This window comes from Rhincodon typus, chromosome 20 (assembly GCF_021869965.1).
Source record: "Rhincodon typus isolate 14 chromosome 20, sRhiTyp1.1, whole genome shotgun sequence".
Lineage (NCBI taxonomy): Eukaryota > Metazoa > Chordata > Chondrichthyes > Orectolobiformes > Rhincodontidae > Rhincodon > Rhincodon typus.
The window spans coordinates 35498479-35515678 of record NC_063351.1 but is presented as its reverse complement, the minus strand read 5'-3'; the positions used below and the strand labels follow the sequence as shown (position 1 = coordinate 35515678).

The following is a 17200-nucleotide window of genomic DNA, read 5'->3' as shown; positions in this document are numbered from 1 at the left end:
ACATGATGCCAGAAATCCTTACCCCAACTCCAAGATGACTGTTGCAAGCTAATGTTCTTCAGGCACGTGCTGTTTTCTCCCATCGCCACTGAAATAACTGCACAGAGGCCAGTATCCCGTCACCAAGTCACCCTTTATTTACTTGTGCACAGTACACCGGCTGCGGCCAGCCAGCTTGGAGTCAGTCCCTGAACTGAGGAGATTCTGAATCTCCTGGTTACACATTTTATTCAACTGTACAAAAATGCAAAACAAATCAAGGTAACAGTCAACAAAGCAAACAACAATTTACAGGGAAATGGGGACCGTGAAATGAACCCCAAATCCCACCTTAACTCGCTATAAGAGAAAACTTTAGTCAAAAGTATATACGGGATAAATCCATACAAACAAACAATAAAAAAGCAATACATGCAACACTGACACCCCTGGCAAACCAGTAATCGGCCTGCCCTTATTTGCCTTCAGACCACCTCTAGGACAGCCTGCCCCACACACCATCTGGTTCTCAGCCCATCCCCACACACCTTCCAGCACCTACCTGGCTCCCACTTGCCTTCTGGCCACCACTAGTACATCCCATCCCTACGCCTTCTCAGGACGACAGTTTTTGGGGCGACCTATGAACCTTCCAGCTCTCAGGGTGACCAACCCACCTTCTGACTCTCAGGGCAACAGCTTTTGGGATGACCTATGCACCATCTGGCTTTTGGAACAACCTACTCACCTTCCGGCTCTCAGTAAGGCCTGCTAGACCCAGGGACACGCAAAACACAGTACATATGAAACAATCCAAACATAAAGGGCCGAGTCCATGCCCAAAGGCAGCAAGCACACACCTCACAGCAAACATACAGATACTCAGTCCATCCTTGAGGCCTGGTTTGCTTGCAGAAACACAGCAGGCTCCCAGAGGCCAGGCCTACACTTGAGGATAAGGCCCACCCACAGAGAGCCTGTCCACCACAGAGGCCTGGTCTACCCACAGAAGCCTAGCCCACTCACAGAAACACAGTCCACTCGCAAAGGCACAGCTGACTCATGGAGGCTCAGTCCAGACACAAAAAGGTGAAAACACTTGCAAAAATAACGTGCAAATATTTCAAAATGTGGTGCAAGGCGGAGGCCTTGCTACCAAGTCACAAAGCAAGGGACTTAGTACTCAGCCCTACAAAACAGAAGCAGCGTTCTGGTCACCCTATACCATAGAACATAGAACATAGAACAGGACAGCACAGTACAGGCCCTTAGGCCCTCAATGTTGTGCCGACCTGTTATCCTACTAAGATCAAACTATTCTGCATACCCTACATTCTACTATCATCCATCTGCCTATCCAAGAGTCGCTTAAATGTCTCTAAAGTATCTGACTCCACTACCACTGCCGGTAGCGCGTTCCACACGCCCACCACTTTCTGTGTAAAGAACCTACCTCTGACATCTCCCCTCTACCTTCCTCCAATCACCTTAAAATTGTGCCCCTTCGTAATAGTCATTTCCGTCCTGGGAAAAAGTCTCTGGCTATCCACTCTGTCTATGCCTCTCATCATCTTGTACACCTCTATCAAGTCACCTCTCATCCTTCTTTGCACCAATGAAAGAATCCCTAGCTCCCTCAACCTTTCCTCATAAGACCTGCCTCCAGTCCAGGCAGTACCCCCCTCCCCCATTTCTGAAGAAGGGTCTAGGCCCAAAACGTCAGCTTTCCTGCTTCTCTGATGCTGCTTGGCCTGCTGTGTTCATCCAGCTCTACACCTTGTTATCTCAGTTTCCTGGTAAATCTCCTCTGCACCCTGTCTAAATCTTCCACATCCTTCCTATGATGAGGCGACCAGAACTGAACACAATATTCCATATTCAAATTTTGACACTGACACCTCATAAGTGCACATTTTATGTACTTTAGAAAGAACAATGATTCAACGCTGACTCCTGGTGCACAATATAGTTTATGATGCAGAAAGTAAGTGATTTACCACAGGATAACTTAATTCTTGAGAAGGGTTGAGGCACCTTATTTGAGAATGGGGAAGATCTTTGATTCAGAAAACCAATCTCACAGCTAAATGTTACAAATTATCAGTAAATCATCCTACACTAAAACAGTGATAGGCCAGTACATACTGGCATTGCAACAGTTAGGTGTCCTTTTTGAGAAGCAAACTTACATAATGTACATTGCAAAGTTAGTTTGAGGATTCCATATCAATCATATATTCACATTAATTCAATGTATAATAATAACACAGCTTTGAACTTTAAGTACCCCATAACTGGGCATGTTTTTGGCAGCAAGAAACACATAAAACAACTGCTGCCCATGAGCCCAGTGTTTTCCCATGCAATCCTGAGGCAAATGCCAAAATCATCAGACAAGCTGTCATTTATTAAAACATAATTATTGAGCCATTCAGTTCATTAACAGATCAATTGAGCTGAAGTTCCACTACCCACATCATACTATGATTGGCCTGGTCAGGTGAGTGGTAGGAAAAGTATTATTTTTTTTAATCTGACTGGTTAAATTGATGTGTCCTCTGGGGGCTATGGGGTGCCCTGTGTGCATCAGGAGATAAGGGGAAAAAGCCACTCCCTCACCTCATTAAGACCACTCAGAGTGCTAAGCAGTACACCCACTCCATAAAATTTAGAGATTTTGCATATCCAGGCTGTTCCGAAAGTTAGTTTAAGGATTGAAAAAAAATGTTGTTCCAGGAAAATAGTTAATAACTACATTTTAAAAAATATAATTCAATTGCTAATAAGTGAACTGAATGTGGTCCCCATAAGGCACATTTACTGACATACCTTCAACTGGGATTGAGTTGTAGAGTTTTTAGTGTGGAAAGAGGTCTTTTGGCCCATCGTGCTCGCACCAGTAATTAAACATCCATCTTTTGAGGTTACCAATAGCAATTAATTCCTTTCATAGCAGGAGATGCATAATGTTTTGTAATGATGTTGTTTTGAGAAATTTTAGCCAACTGGTAGGAAAAATCATTGAACGTAAGCTTCCTGGGATATGATTAAATGAGGAGCCAAGTCTCTCTAATTGTTTGGGATGCACTCAGGCAAAGTGCGAGCATTTTTTTCAAGGATACAGTCAGGTCAGATACCAACTCTTTCTTTCTCCCTGGCAGGAGGGTCAGCATGGTCTTTTCTCAAGATATAACCAAGTGAACTGCTAAATCGATCTCTCTTCCTGACAGTGGGATAAAGTGAGATTTGTGGAGAAAACAAAATGTCAAAAATAAGTGGAACTCTACAACAAAATAACCCTGGCTGGAGAGACTGGTGAGAAGGGTACCCACATTTGTGGCAGACACGGCATGGACAACATTGAGCAAAAGGGGACAACATGCATGGAAGCGGCCAGTAACACTGGGGAAAAGGAGGGGATAATTTGGGAGAAGACATGGCATGATAGTTTGGATTGGAGGATGGGAATGGGATGACATGGAAGGATGTGTAGTGATCGTAATAAGATCAGCTAGGTGGACCTCACAGAATATAAACTTCCTGATTAAAGCTGTTAATCTGTTTATATTAGAGAGCACTCGCTGACAGATATAAACAGGGGTGTCAGACGTTCTGTTCACTCCGAGAGCTGGTTCTGAAGAAGCTGGATCAGTATCATGGACTCTCCATGTGTAAATAAAGGGTGACTAGGTGACTGGATAGCAGCCTCTATGGAGTTATTTCAGTGGCGATGAGAGAAAAGCATACTGCTGAAGAAATTCACATTCACTGAAGAAATTTGCTTTGAGTCGGGATAAACATTTCTGGCATCATGCCTTTATTTGGGAAGCTTGACTTGTTCAATCCTGCCATCAAAGACTGGGGCCATGATGTAGAAATAATGTGTTACTTTTTTCTGGCAGATGATATTAGGGCAGATTAAAAGCAACGAGTAATTCTTCTGACAACTTGTGGACACACAGCTTTTTCTGTTATCAGAAGCCTAACTTTCCCTGAGGCATCAGATACTATAACCTTTTAAGAGTTGACAGATTCAGTTAAGGAATATTATGACTCCAAGCCTCCTCTAATTCTGAGACACTATCGGTTTCACTCAGCAATTCGAGAACGAGGGGAACCCATATTGGGGTTTTTATTAAGGTTCAGACAACTGGCAGAGGCATGTGACTTTGGTTTAACCCTTAATGGGCTGCTGACAGACCATTTAGTATGTGGGAATAATGATGTAATTGTACAAAAGCTGAAGCTCCATTGGACTTCAAACAAGCGTTACAACTGACTTCATCATTGGAAAATGTGACAAGTACAGCATATGAGTTGCAGGGTATTCCGATAGTAGAGGACACCCTTGCCAGTCCGACTGGGCTTGGGGAACACCACTTGAGTAAAGGCAATTGCATAGCCTCACTCAGGATATCCTGAACAGATGGACTTTAGATCAGCCCACAGCAAAACCCCAAAACAAAGCCAAGCCTCGCCAAAACAAAGCCAAGCCATTATACTTCCTGTGGTATGCTGACTCGAGACACCAAAAGAGTCCCACTAGATCTAAATGCAGTAAGAGAACTCATAGGCTAGAATCCAGGAGAGTGCATGCCCTGGAAAGTCCACTTACATTTTGTTTGGAACAGTTACATTGCTTGGCAACATCCAAATCAGAACCAAACAAAATAAATGTTTGGTTAAATGGTCACCCAGTTCTAATGGAGGTTGATACCAATGCGGCTGTTTCAGTGATTGCAGAACCAGTCTTTAACAAAATTCGCTCTTGACTCTAACTTTTAAGTTTGCATAGGACAATGACTAGACTGAGAACCTATACCAGGGAACCTTTAGAGATTAAGGGTACAACTTCGGTTTTGATCTCTTATGAGATGAGCTGCTTCAGTTACCACTGAGAACAGACAACTGAGGTCTCCCCGGAGAGCAAGATAAGCAGGGGACTCAGCAAAGACTATTGAACTTTATTTTCCTGGTTTAAACTACGGAAGGCTTTAAAGTAAACTATTACCTATTTTTTCTTTTTCTACTATTCTATGAAGTAATATTTAACTTTTTAACTCTGTTCTCTTACTACTTTGTACTTAAGTTTTTTTTGCACCCAGGTACCTACCTAAGATAGCGCCATGTGTAGCAACATTATGCATTTATAAGTCTATAAACACTCAAACAAGGAATTAGAAGGGCTATAATGGGTGGTGAAAGGTCGTTAGCAAATAGGATGAAGGAGAATCCTAAGGCTTTTTATACATATGTAAAAAGCAAGAGGGTAGCTAAGGAAAGGGTTTTCAGGGAAGGGGGTGGCCCACTCAAAGTAGGAAATCTATGTGTGGAGCCATACGAGGTAGGTGAGGTCCTAAACAAATACTTTGTGCTGGTATGCAACAAAGAGAAGGAATTGGTGGAGGATGATCTCATGGAAGGGAAGGTCAAGTTTCTAAACGAAGTTGCTATTAAAAAGGAAGAGGTGTTGTGCATCTTAAAAACTAGTAAGGTAGATAAGTCCCCGAGTCCTGATGGGATCTGTCCCAGAATATTGAGGAAAGCAAGAGAACAAATTGCTGGAGCATTGACAGACATCTTTGTATCCTCTTTGGCCACAGATGAAGTCCCAAATGTCTGGAGAATAGCCAATGTTGTCCCATTGTTTAAGAAGGGTAGTAGGGATAATCTTGCAAGTTGCAGACATGCGAGTCTCACGTCAGTGGTAGGCAAATTATTGGAAAAGATTCTCAAGCACAAGATCAGTACACATTTAGAAGCAAACTGACTTATTAGCGACAGACAGCATGGCTTTGTGTGGGGGAGGCTGTGCCTCATAAACTTGATCGGGTTTTTTGAGAAGGTGACGAAGATGATCAATGAGGGCAAAGTGGTTGATGTTATCTTCGTGGACTTCAGTAAAGCCTTTGACAAAGTCCCTCATGACAGACTGGTACAAAAGGTGAAGTCACATGGTATCAGGGGTGAGTTGCCAAGACAGACACAGAACTGGCTTAGTCATAGGAGACAGAGGGTAGCGGTAGAATAGAGGGTTATGACTAGTCGTGTTCCACAGGGATCAGTACTGGGACCTTTGCAGTTTGTGGTCTCCATAAGTGATTTGGAGGAAAACAAAGCTGGTCTAATTACTAAGTTTGCAGACGATACAAAGATTGGTGGAGTTGAGGATAGTGAGGAGGATTGCCAGATGATACAGCAGGATATAGATCAGTTGGAGGCATGGGCAGAAAAATGCTAGATGGAGTTTAATCCGGACAAATGTGAGGCAGTGTATTTTGGAAGGTCAAGTACAGGTGGAAATTATACAGTGAAAAGCAGAACCCTTCGGTGTATTGATATGCAGAGGGATCAGGGTATGCAGATCCACGATCACTGAAGGTGACAGTGTAGGTAGATAAGGTACTTAAAAAAGTTTATAGCATGCTTGCCTTCATTGGAAGAGGCATTGAGTATAAGGATAGCAAAGTTATGCTGCAGCTTTATATAACTTTAGTTAGGCCACACTTGGAATTTTGCACATAGTTCTGGTCAGCGCACTACAAGAAGGATGTGGATGCTTTGGGAATCGCAACCAGCAGATAAAGGAGGAGCCATCATCATACAGAATAGAACGGACTACTGCAAGGAAGTATACAGACAATTGAACAATCAGGAACACTACAGGCAACTACCTATCGATCCGACCAAAGAACACACCTGACAACTGAACAGACTGGTGAAGACTTTTGATCCAGTCGTTCAGAGTACCCTATGCACTCTCATCCTGCGTACTTCCCGAGTAGGGTACTTGCCTTCCAAAGATACACAAAGCCAACACACCCGGACATCCCACTGTATCACGCAACGGGACCGTGCGTGAGAACCACACCGGCTATGTCGAGGGTATCTTGAAACCCACTGTGCAAGGAACCCCCAGCTTCTGTCGTGACACTATAGATTTCTTACAAAAACACGGGACCCATGGACCAGTTGAACCAAGAACATTCCTTGTCACAATGGACATTTCAGCACTCTACATCAGCATCCCCCATGACAACCGCATTACCACACAGCCTCAGTACTCAATACCATTAATTTCCAGATGCCATCCTACAACTCATCCACTTCATCCTCTACACAACGTCTTCACCTTCAATAACCAGTTCTTCATCTAGACACACGGAACAGCCATGGGGACCAGATTTGCTCCCCAGTATGCCAACATTTTCATGCACAGGTTCAAACAAGATTTCTTTGCTGCACAGAACCTCTCACCAATGCCATACACCAGATACATAGATGACATTTTCTTCTTTTGGACTCATGGCAAGGAATCACTGAAACAACTACATAGCGATATCAACAAGTTTCATCCCACCATCAACAACTCTTTAGAATCAGTCTGATGCTTGGACACACACACCTCCATCACGAACAGACACCTCAATACCTAACTCTATCGCAAGCCTATGGATAAGCTCACGATGCTGCATTTCTCTAGTTTCTACCCGAAACATATTAAAACAGCCATGCCCAATGAATAAACACTATGCATACATAGGATCTGTTCGGATGAGCAGGAACATGATGGACACCTGAAAGTGTTGAACGATGCCATCATTGGAACAGGACACGATGCTCAGGACATCGATTGCCAGTTCCAACATGCCACCGTGAAAAACCATAATGACCTCCTCAGAATACAGACACGGGATACATCCGATGGGTACTCTGCATCATTCAGTACTTCCCGGGAGCGGAGAAACTATGCCATGTTCTTTGCAGCCTTCAACACGTAAATCGATGACGATGAGCACCTCGCCAAGATCTTCCGCACGCCTCCACTTCTCTGCTTCAAACAACCGCTAAACCTTAGATAAACCATTGTTTGCAGCAAACTAACCAGCCTTCTGGACAACATCGACCACAACACTATACAAAACCCTGTCGTGACAACCTCTGCAAGACACGTCAGATCTTCGACATGAGCACTACCATGACATGTGGGAACACCACCCACACGTGCATGGCAGATACTCATGTGACTCGGCCAACATTGTCTATCACATACACTGCAGACACGGTATATTGGTGAAAATATGCAGATGCTAAGACAACGAATTAATGGACACAGTGCAACAATTGCCAAACAGTGATGTTCTCTCCTCGTGGGGGAGCACTTCAGTGGTCAAGGACATTCGGCCTCAGATCTTCAGGTAAACGTCCTCCAAGTCAGACTTCGGGATACACAACAATGCAGAGTTGCTGAGCAGAGACTGATAGCCAAGTTTGGTAGCCATGGGGATGGCCTCAACTGGGACTTTGTGTTCATGTCGCACTACAGGTGACCCCACCACACAATACACTCATGCACTCACTCACACACATGCATATGTACTCACACACACACACACACACAAATCTATGGGATGAATTTATATTTGCAGATACATTCTATTTTGTTCAAAAAGCACAGTCAGTCAATGCAGCATTTTATAAATTCCTACCTTAGAAATAAAACCAGTCCGACTCCAAACCACACACAAACAGATTCTAAACAAGGCCTCACACCTAACATGCATTGTTTGACCTAAAATGTCACCTCTTCTTTACACTGATAAAACCTTTAGTTCTCTCAGGACAGTGACTTGAAAGAAATTTGGGGATTTACGTATACGAACGAATCAATTAAAACCTTCCAACTGATTAAAAATTTAATAGCATCTTAGGTTTGAATAATATATCTTCATCAGTGGTGCAATCTTTTGATCTTTTACTTATAAATTCTGTGTCTGATTCCACCTCTCCACTAACACCTGAAGAAGGAACAAGTCTCTGAAAACTTGTGTTTTCAAATAAACCTGTTGGACTATAACTTGGTGTCATGTGATCTCTGATTTTGTCTATGCAGAGGGACCTGGGTGTACTTGTGCATGAAACACAGAAGGTAGGTCTGCAGGTACAACAAGTAATTAGGAAGGCAAATGGAATTTTGTCCTTCATTGCTAAAGGGATTGAGATTAAAAGCAGAGAGGTTATGTTGCAGCTGTACAAGGTGCTGGTGAGGCCACACGTGGAGTACTGTGTGCAGTTTTGGCCTCCTTACTTGAGAAAGGATGTACTGGCACTGGAGGGGGTGCAAAGGAGGTTCACTAGGTTGATTCCGGAGTTGAGGGGGTTGGCTTATGAGGAGAGACTGAGTAGATTGGGATTATATTCATTGGAATTCGGAAGATTGAGGGGGGATCTTATAGAAACATATAAAATTATGAAGGGAATAGATAAGATAGAAGTACAGAGGATGTTTCCACTGGCAGGTGAAGCTAGGACAAGAGGGCATAGCCTCAAGATTAGAGGGAGCAGATTTAGGACTGAATTGAGAAGGAACTTCTTCACCCAGAGGGTTGTTAATCTATGGAATTCCTTGCCCAGTGAAGTAGTTGACGCTACTTCAGTAAAGGTTTTTAAAGATAAGGTAGATTTTTTTTTGAACAATAAAGGAATTAAGGGATATGGTGAGAACGCGGGTAAGTGGATCTGAGTCCACAAAAAGATCAGCCATGATCTTATTGAATGGCGGAGCAGGCTCGAAGGGCCGGACAGCCTACTCCTGCTCCTAGTTCTCATGTACCAGTCCAACACTGGCACCTCCACAGCTTGAGTACACGTGACAATAACATCTAAAATCTAAGTCAAATCTTGTACTAAAAGGCTTGGGCCCAAGATTGATGGGGTGAAATTGGTTGAGAGATTCACCTAGATTGGCTCAACACTTTCAAAAATGGCTGGCTGAGTGAAGTCCTAATTAAATACCCAGAGGTTTCTCAGGAAGGTCCAGGGATTATCAAAGGAGTCAAGGTTACCTTGCATGTTGACTAGGAAGCAATTCCATGATTCTGCAAAACCCACCCAGTGCCATTTGCCTTATGGGCAAAAGTACAGGCAGAAATCACAATGCTGGAAAGCAAAGGAATCATTTCTGAAGAAGGGTCCTGACCCGAAACGTCAGCTTTCCTACTCCTCTGATGCTGCCTGGCCTGCTGTGTTCCTCCAGCTCCACACTGTGTTATCTCTGACTCCAGCATCGGCATTCTTACTATCTCTGAATCATCCAACCAGTCCAGTTTGCAGAATGGAAAGGTCATACCGATGCCTGATGGGTTGTTTCACCTTTGTAGGAAGTTTAAACAAATGGTAAACCACTTTTCACAGCTGGATAAATACCCAATCCCTAACATAGAAGATTTAATGCAAAGTGACCGGGGCGGATTGGCGGGGGGAGGTGGGGTGTTACAGGGATGCTGCCCTTGATGAAGCTGGACATGAGCCTTGCAGTTAAATGAGAATTCCCAGACGTATGCTGCAATCCTGGCATCTTTGCATCAACTCTTTAAAAAAGTTCAGTCTTGGAAATGGTAACTTTCAAGGAAGTGAAGAAACAACGCTCATCCTCTAAGGTGTTGGCATACTATGATCCCAAGAAAGATCTGGTATTTACATGCGATCCTCTCCGTACGACATTGGGATAGTATTAGCTCATCAGACCAATGGAAAGCAACACCCAATAGGATATGTATTCAGACCTTTGGCTAATGCAAAGTATAAATATGCCCAGATAGAGAAGGGAGATTTGGTGGGGTCATATTTAGATTCAGGAAGTTCCACCAACATGGTTAAGGATGTATATTTGTAATAATATCAAACCATAATCCCCTAGACTGTTAGATCTATTTAAAGAGGACAAGGCAGAGCCGCTTATAGCTTCAGGTCAAATTCAGTAGTGGGTTTACATATTAAGTGGGTATAAATACAAGTTGGAACACCATCTGGGAGGCCAAGTAGCAAATGCTGATGCATTAATTTGCCTCCTGCTGGCAGACAGACTGCCGGTGGTACCACCACTGGAACAGTCTGTTAATGGTTTTAAATTTTCTGGACATCTTTCCAGTCACCACTGACAACATGAGACTCTGGACATAGGAAGATCTGATCCAAGCAAAACAAAATTTATTAGAGCTGGTGGTGATGCGGGAAACCAAAGGATTCCCTTAAGCAGAATTGAAAGCTTTTTGGACCCGGAGAAACCAGATCACAGTAAAGGATGGCATATTATTACGGGAAGCAAGAACTATCGTCCCAAGCAAAAGTCGATGCCAGAAACTGGCTGAACTCCACCAGGGTCATCCAGCAGTTTCTAAAATGTTTGTGAGAAGTTACGTCCGGAAGCAGACATAGCCACATTTGTGGAGAAGTGCCCAGAGTGCCAACAAGGGCAAAAATTACCACAGCAGCTCCCCCACATGCTGGATAAACCCTGTGCAGGTTCTTTCACAGGTTGAACGTGCTTAGTCATTGTGGATGCCCACTCAGAGTTGCTGGATGTGCATAGGGATGACGATAGAAAAATTGTGTGCCTCTTATGCAATACAGGGACGCCTGGAAACGTTGGCCACAGATAACTGGCCATGTTTACCATCAGGGAGTTTGAGTATTTCCTAAATTCAAATGGAATCAAACCATGGAAACCCTACAGTGGAACCCCTTCATGGAAACAGGCCCTTTGGCCTAACACGTCCACAATGACTCTCAGAGCATCCCACCCAGACCCATGCCCCTATAACCCAACTAACCTACATATCCCTGAACACTATGGACAACCTAGCTCGGCCAAACCACCTAACCACCACATCTTTGGACTGTGGGAGGAAACCGGAGCACCCAGAGGAAACCCACGCAGACACGGGGAGAATGTGCAAACTCCACACAGACAGTCGCCCAAGGGTGGAATTGAACCCGGGTCTCTGGCGCGGTGAGGCAGCAGTGCAAACCACTGAGCCACCGTGATGGTATTTGTCATACAAGGACAACTCCATAACATCCATCATCCAATGATCTGGCAGAAACAGCAATCCAAACTTTAAAGGTAGGCTTAAAGAAACAGCCTACACCTTCACTAGATACCAAACTGTCTCAGTTCCAATTTGATTATAGGACCACCCCTCATGCAACTACAGGGATAGCTCAAGCAGAGCTACCAATGGGAAGAAGACTTCACACCAGGTTAAATCTGATTTTCCCGGACCTGTGGTGGGGGGAATGGCATCAGGAACGCCAATGCCAGCCGCAAGACTCTGCTAAGAGAAAGAGACAGTTTATCTCAGGGAATGAAGTTTGGTGTAGGAACCACAGGAATGGCCCTGCATGGGTAACAGGCATGGTCAATGGGTGGTCAGGTCCAGTGATGTGTGAAGTTCGGGGAGGGGCGACGGTCCTGAACAAGCGCGTGGACCATGTGAATGTTGCAACCTCGCAAATGGTGTGGGAGCAAATTGTGGCTCCTCGATTGCCTTTCTGAATGTTCGGGAACCTGTGGATTCTCCCTCTCTGTCAAGCATTGAAGATTCCTCGGAATCTGAGATGGACATGATGGATGTTGCTGCCTTAACGACTTGCCACCTGAAGAAGAGAATGAATTTCTTCCAAGACACTCTGGGCACAAGAAGTGAGTTACTGACGCAGAGTTAGAGGAACCTGACATGGTGCTAAAAAGCCGCTGGAGTAGCTACAAGAAAAAAAGAACCGGCATATGTCCACGGACTCAGAGGGGGAGAGATATAGTGATTTTAATGAGGTCAGCCAGGTGAACGTCACAGAATGTGAGCTCCTTGATTGAGATTGTTAATCTGGTCTAATCAGGGAGCCCTGGCTGACAAATATAGACAAATAAAAGTGTCAGAGGTTCTGTTCACTCGGAGATCTGGCTCTGAGGAAGCTGAATCTGTGTTAAGGACTCTTCCATGTGTAAATAAAAGGTGACTTGGTCACTGGATACTAGCCTCTGTGGAGTTATTTCAGGATTGAATGGTGTATGGAGATGGCAGGAGAAGCAGAGTGTGTAAGAGGATGGGAATGACATAGGAGGCATGAAATCAATGGGATGCGTATGGTATAAGAGAGCTGGACTGGGGAGGATAGAATAGCACGGGAAGAGAATTTAAAGAAAAACTGTTGCAGTAAGGTAACTAAATTCATTGTAGAAGTTTTATAGGTCCCTGCCAGTCCAACCAGAACCTGCACTGATACCTTAGATTCCACAACACTTAACAGGCCAAAAGCACACTCCACACAACAACTGTGAAATGGTAAATTAAGCAATGGCTCTGGAAACAACCTGATGTTTCATGTTTTAACTAGCATTCATTAGTTCATCAATAAGCTGGCTACTAAAATGGTATCTTCAGCTGGCATCAGCTTCTGATGTAATTTCATGGAATTCAGTTATAAATATCAACTAGAGTAATATGATAATGTATAATAAACTTCCAAACTGTCATCTAAAGATTAGTAATGTGAAATCTACTTCATAAGTTTAACTCAATACTATAAAAATACAATAAGAAATTTACTAACCATTTTTCAGGTGTGAGGCTTCTGTATCCAAATCACATATTTTTGATTTCACTTTACTTTCAATTGTAATTATTCTGTTACTTAGTAAGTCATATTCAGTATTGAATTCTGAAATCTCTTGAACAAATTTTTCTCTTTCCTCAACAATTTTCTTTTTCTTCTTCTCCTGCACAAGAGAAAATATGCAGCCAGATACTTTTTAAAAAAAAAAGTGGAAAACAATTTACCACTATCTCCAAATCATCACGATTTTCTGATTTTAAATAACTATTTTGCTGCGTAAGATTTTTGGAATAAAATGGAGATAATTATTTTTCTTTGCTATGCTCTTCTGTGCTTCCCAGATATTAAGACAACAGTTCAATGTCAAAAGTACTGATAATACTGTTCTGGACATCAGGCGATGCAACTCACAATTTAAATAGTGAAATTTTATTTATCAACTTGCATGCATATTTTGCACCACACAGCAACAATTATTATTTTATCGGAATAATTCTCCATTTGCATCAAACACTCCAATATGTGTAATATTTTGACAGAGAAATCAACATGCTTCCTACCTGCTTTTTGATTATATGCTTGGAGGCGTAGAAGAGTTCAAAAAGATGAAACCCTTTGATTCTGACTCCAAACAAGTCAGACAATACCTCAAACCCCAACATATAACTTAATCTGATGATTTAGTGGAGAGCAAAATTCCACATAACATTCTGTAAGGATGAGTATGAATTGTATCACTGCTTTTATATTGGAACATTAATTCCCTGACATCACAACATATAGCTCCTCTGAAGTATTTGATGTTTAAATACAAATCTAAAGATAAAATTACAGAGGGACAGGAAAACATTACCACTGGTTCCCCTCAAAACCACACTCCCCAAAACCACACGACAAATGATAGAAAAATGGATTAAGACTTTAGGCAGAGCAAAGTAATAACTCGAGGGAAATTTGCTACTGAAAACATCAACATTGTTATCTCAACTACAGCTTTCAATAATTGACTTTGTGAAATAATCAATTAAATGATAGAATATTTTTGCTGATCCACCAGACTAAATTTGACTATTGCTGAAAAAAAAACACATTTTTGCCGCTTTTTTTCATCTCATCTGGACAATTTGCAAGAGTACCAATTTAGGGGAAAAACCAACATTTATACTGCAAAACAGAAGTATGCTGATTGGTTAGCAAATGGATGCTTTGGGTAGACGTGTTGATATGGAGAATGCACCAGCCATGTTGATTGACAGTTAACTGCCAGGTTTTGATTCCATTTTAACACAGACAGAATAACTCTGGTTAAGGTATTGCTCAGAGAACTGAACCTATTTTGACCAAACACATGTTTTATCAGTAATATACATGTTCTGTTTTACCAAGTGACTAGATTATAAATTGATAACCTAGCATGGATAGATCAAGCAAAGAATTCACATCACCGAGTAAAGCTCCCTATATTTAAAAGCTAACTCCCTATAATTAGTTTATGGACAAAATCCCAAATTGCTTTCCAAATTATGCAATATCCTCTTGCTTTATAAGCTAAAATGAAGTTCCTTTGTCTGCACACTCTAATACATCACATGCATGAAGATGGGGTTTCATCAAGGTCTGAGATTTCTAGGAAAATGAGGCATTACATCAGACCATCTGCAATATTTAGTTTGGGAAATTTGCTACACTATTAATTGACAGTGAATGTCAAGGCCATGGTAAAATAATGTGTCATGATGTTAAATCTAAACTTTTTAAATGCCGAAGTTAATTCCACATTATTAGAATTAATTACAAAATCTCAAACTGTGAGCAACAATACAAGAGAAGTAACTTGTACTTCAATGTGACAAAATTCCAGATAAGAAGTCAACAGCTTTGTAATCATAGGAAAATAGTTTGCATAGGCTTTGAAAAGTAGATTTTCCCGCCACCATCAAACCCCTCCACCATTAAAAAAAATCTTGAAAACACTTTTAGCTCTTTTGGTGAGATAGTCAGATAAGTATGGATGAATTGACAGAAAAGCCACATTTCTGAAGGGTGATGCTTTTCTGAGAGAAATATTTCTGGAATTGTCCAAAGAGGCACAAATGCGAAGGAAAAGCTATGAAAACTAAATGATGTATCTATGGCCTGAACGATCCTTTTCTGTATTGGCAATTTTTTGTGCTGAGATCTGTTTTACAGAAAATGGTTTATGTTCAACTCAAAGCAGATCCCACATTTTATTTACTTTATTGAAAGGAAAAATTAAAGGAATTTTCAGGATGCATGTTAATGATTTCTTGTAGAATGGAATTTGAGAAATGTTATTAATCTGATTATAGTGGTATTTAGATTTGAGAGTTGTTATGAATACCTAATTTTGTGATTCGTGTGTGTTTTATCGAGGTTTTGTTTTTAATTTTGGGAATTGAATTTTTTAACATAAGGTAAATGAGTGAGGAAAATTGGGTTTGAGAAGCTGCTAATTTTTAAAATTAATTCACAGAAAATGAGTGTACCTGGCTAGGCCTGCATTTATTGCCCATTAACAATTTCCCTAGAGAAGATCACGGTAACCTGCCTTCTTGAACCTTTGTGATCTATTGATGTCTGACAATCTTAACGTAATTAACCAATGTCTTTATTTCAGGTTATGAGGATATATTTGTATATGTAGAGAACACAAGTCATGTCTGACAAATTTAATTGAGTTATTTAATGAGGTGACACAGGTAATAGATGAAGGTAGTGCTGTGGATGTTGCTGTGGACGTTGCTGTGGACTTTTAAAAAACATTTGACATGGTGCCACATGGCAGATTGGTTAGTAAATTAGAAATGTTTGGAATTGATGGGTCCTTGGCAGCATGGATTTGAAGTTGGCTAAAAGATAGGAAACAGAGGGTAGGTATAGATGGGCATTTCTCAGATTGGAGATGATTTGAAAGTGGTGCTACCCAGGAATCAGTATTGGGACTCCTTGTCTTTCCTGATTAATATAAATGATTTGGAAATGGGTGTTGAGAGCAAAATCTGTAAATTTGCAGATGATACCAAGCCAGGGAGAATTTTGAGGGTGATTCTGAGTGACTTCAGAGGGGCATTGACAAGTTGGCCAAATGGGCCGACACCTGGCAAATGAGCTTCAATGCAGAGAAATATGAGGTATTGCATTTTGGTAGAAGAAACACAGTGAGACAATACAGGCTCAATTGTACAACTTTGAAGGGTTACAGGAGCAAAGAGACCATGGGGTTCATGTGCATGATTCTCTAAAGGTGAGCAGGCAAGTTGAAACAGTTGTTAAGGAGGCTTATGGAGCCTTACGTTTACAAATAGAGGCATAGAGGATAAAAGCAAGGAGGTAATGCTACGCCTCTATAAATCATTGGTCAGACCTTATTTGGAGTTGTGTTCAATTCTGGGCAACTTATTAAATGAAGGATATTAAAGTCCTGGACAGAGTTCAAAGGAGATTTACCAGAATGATACCAGGAACAAAGGATATTAGATACATGGAAAGATTTGAGAAATTGGGTTTAAACTCATTGGAGCAGAGAAGACTATGAGGCGAACTTACTGTGATACTCAAAATCATGAACAATTTTGACATGGTAAAAAAAATGACACACTGTTTCCACCAGTTGATGTGTCAGTAACTAGGGGTCACAATTTCAGGATTGCCAGCAAGAGAGCCAAGACTGAGATGAGGAGAAACTTCTTTACTCAGAGTTGTTAGGATTTCAAAATGTGTTGGAAGCAGATTCCATAGGAGGTTTCAAAAGATTGCTAAATATACATTTGGAGGTGATGAAATTAGAGGGCTATGGAGGTAGGGC

At 41.8% G+C, this 17200-nt stretch overlaps 1 protein-coding gene across 5 annotated transcripts in view; it reads right to left on the bottom strand.

Annotated features, from left to right (window-relative positions):
* The window catches only part of ccdc172 (coiled-coil domain containing 172), a 124499-nt gene that overhangs the window by 34180 nt on the left and 73119 nt on the right, over positions 1-17200 (bottom strand). For all 5 annotated transcript variants that reach the window (XR_007264292.1, XM_048609028.1, XM_048609029.1 and 2 more), the window contains one exon: positions 13372-13537. Coding sequence is in view for 4 of the 5 variants with exons in the window: in XM_048609028.1 (XP_048464985.1) it covers positions 13372-13537 (166 nt within the window). In the remaining variant the exon portion in view is untranslated. The remainder of the gene's footprint in view (positions 1-13371; positions 13538-17200) is intronic.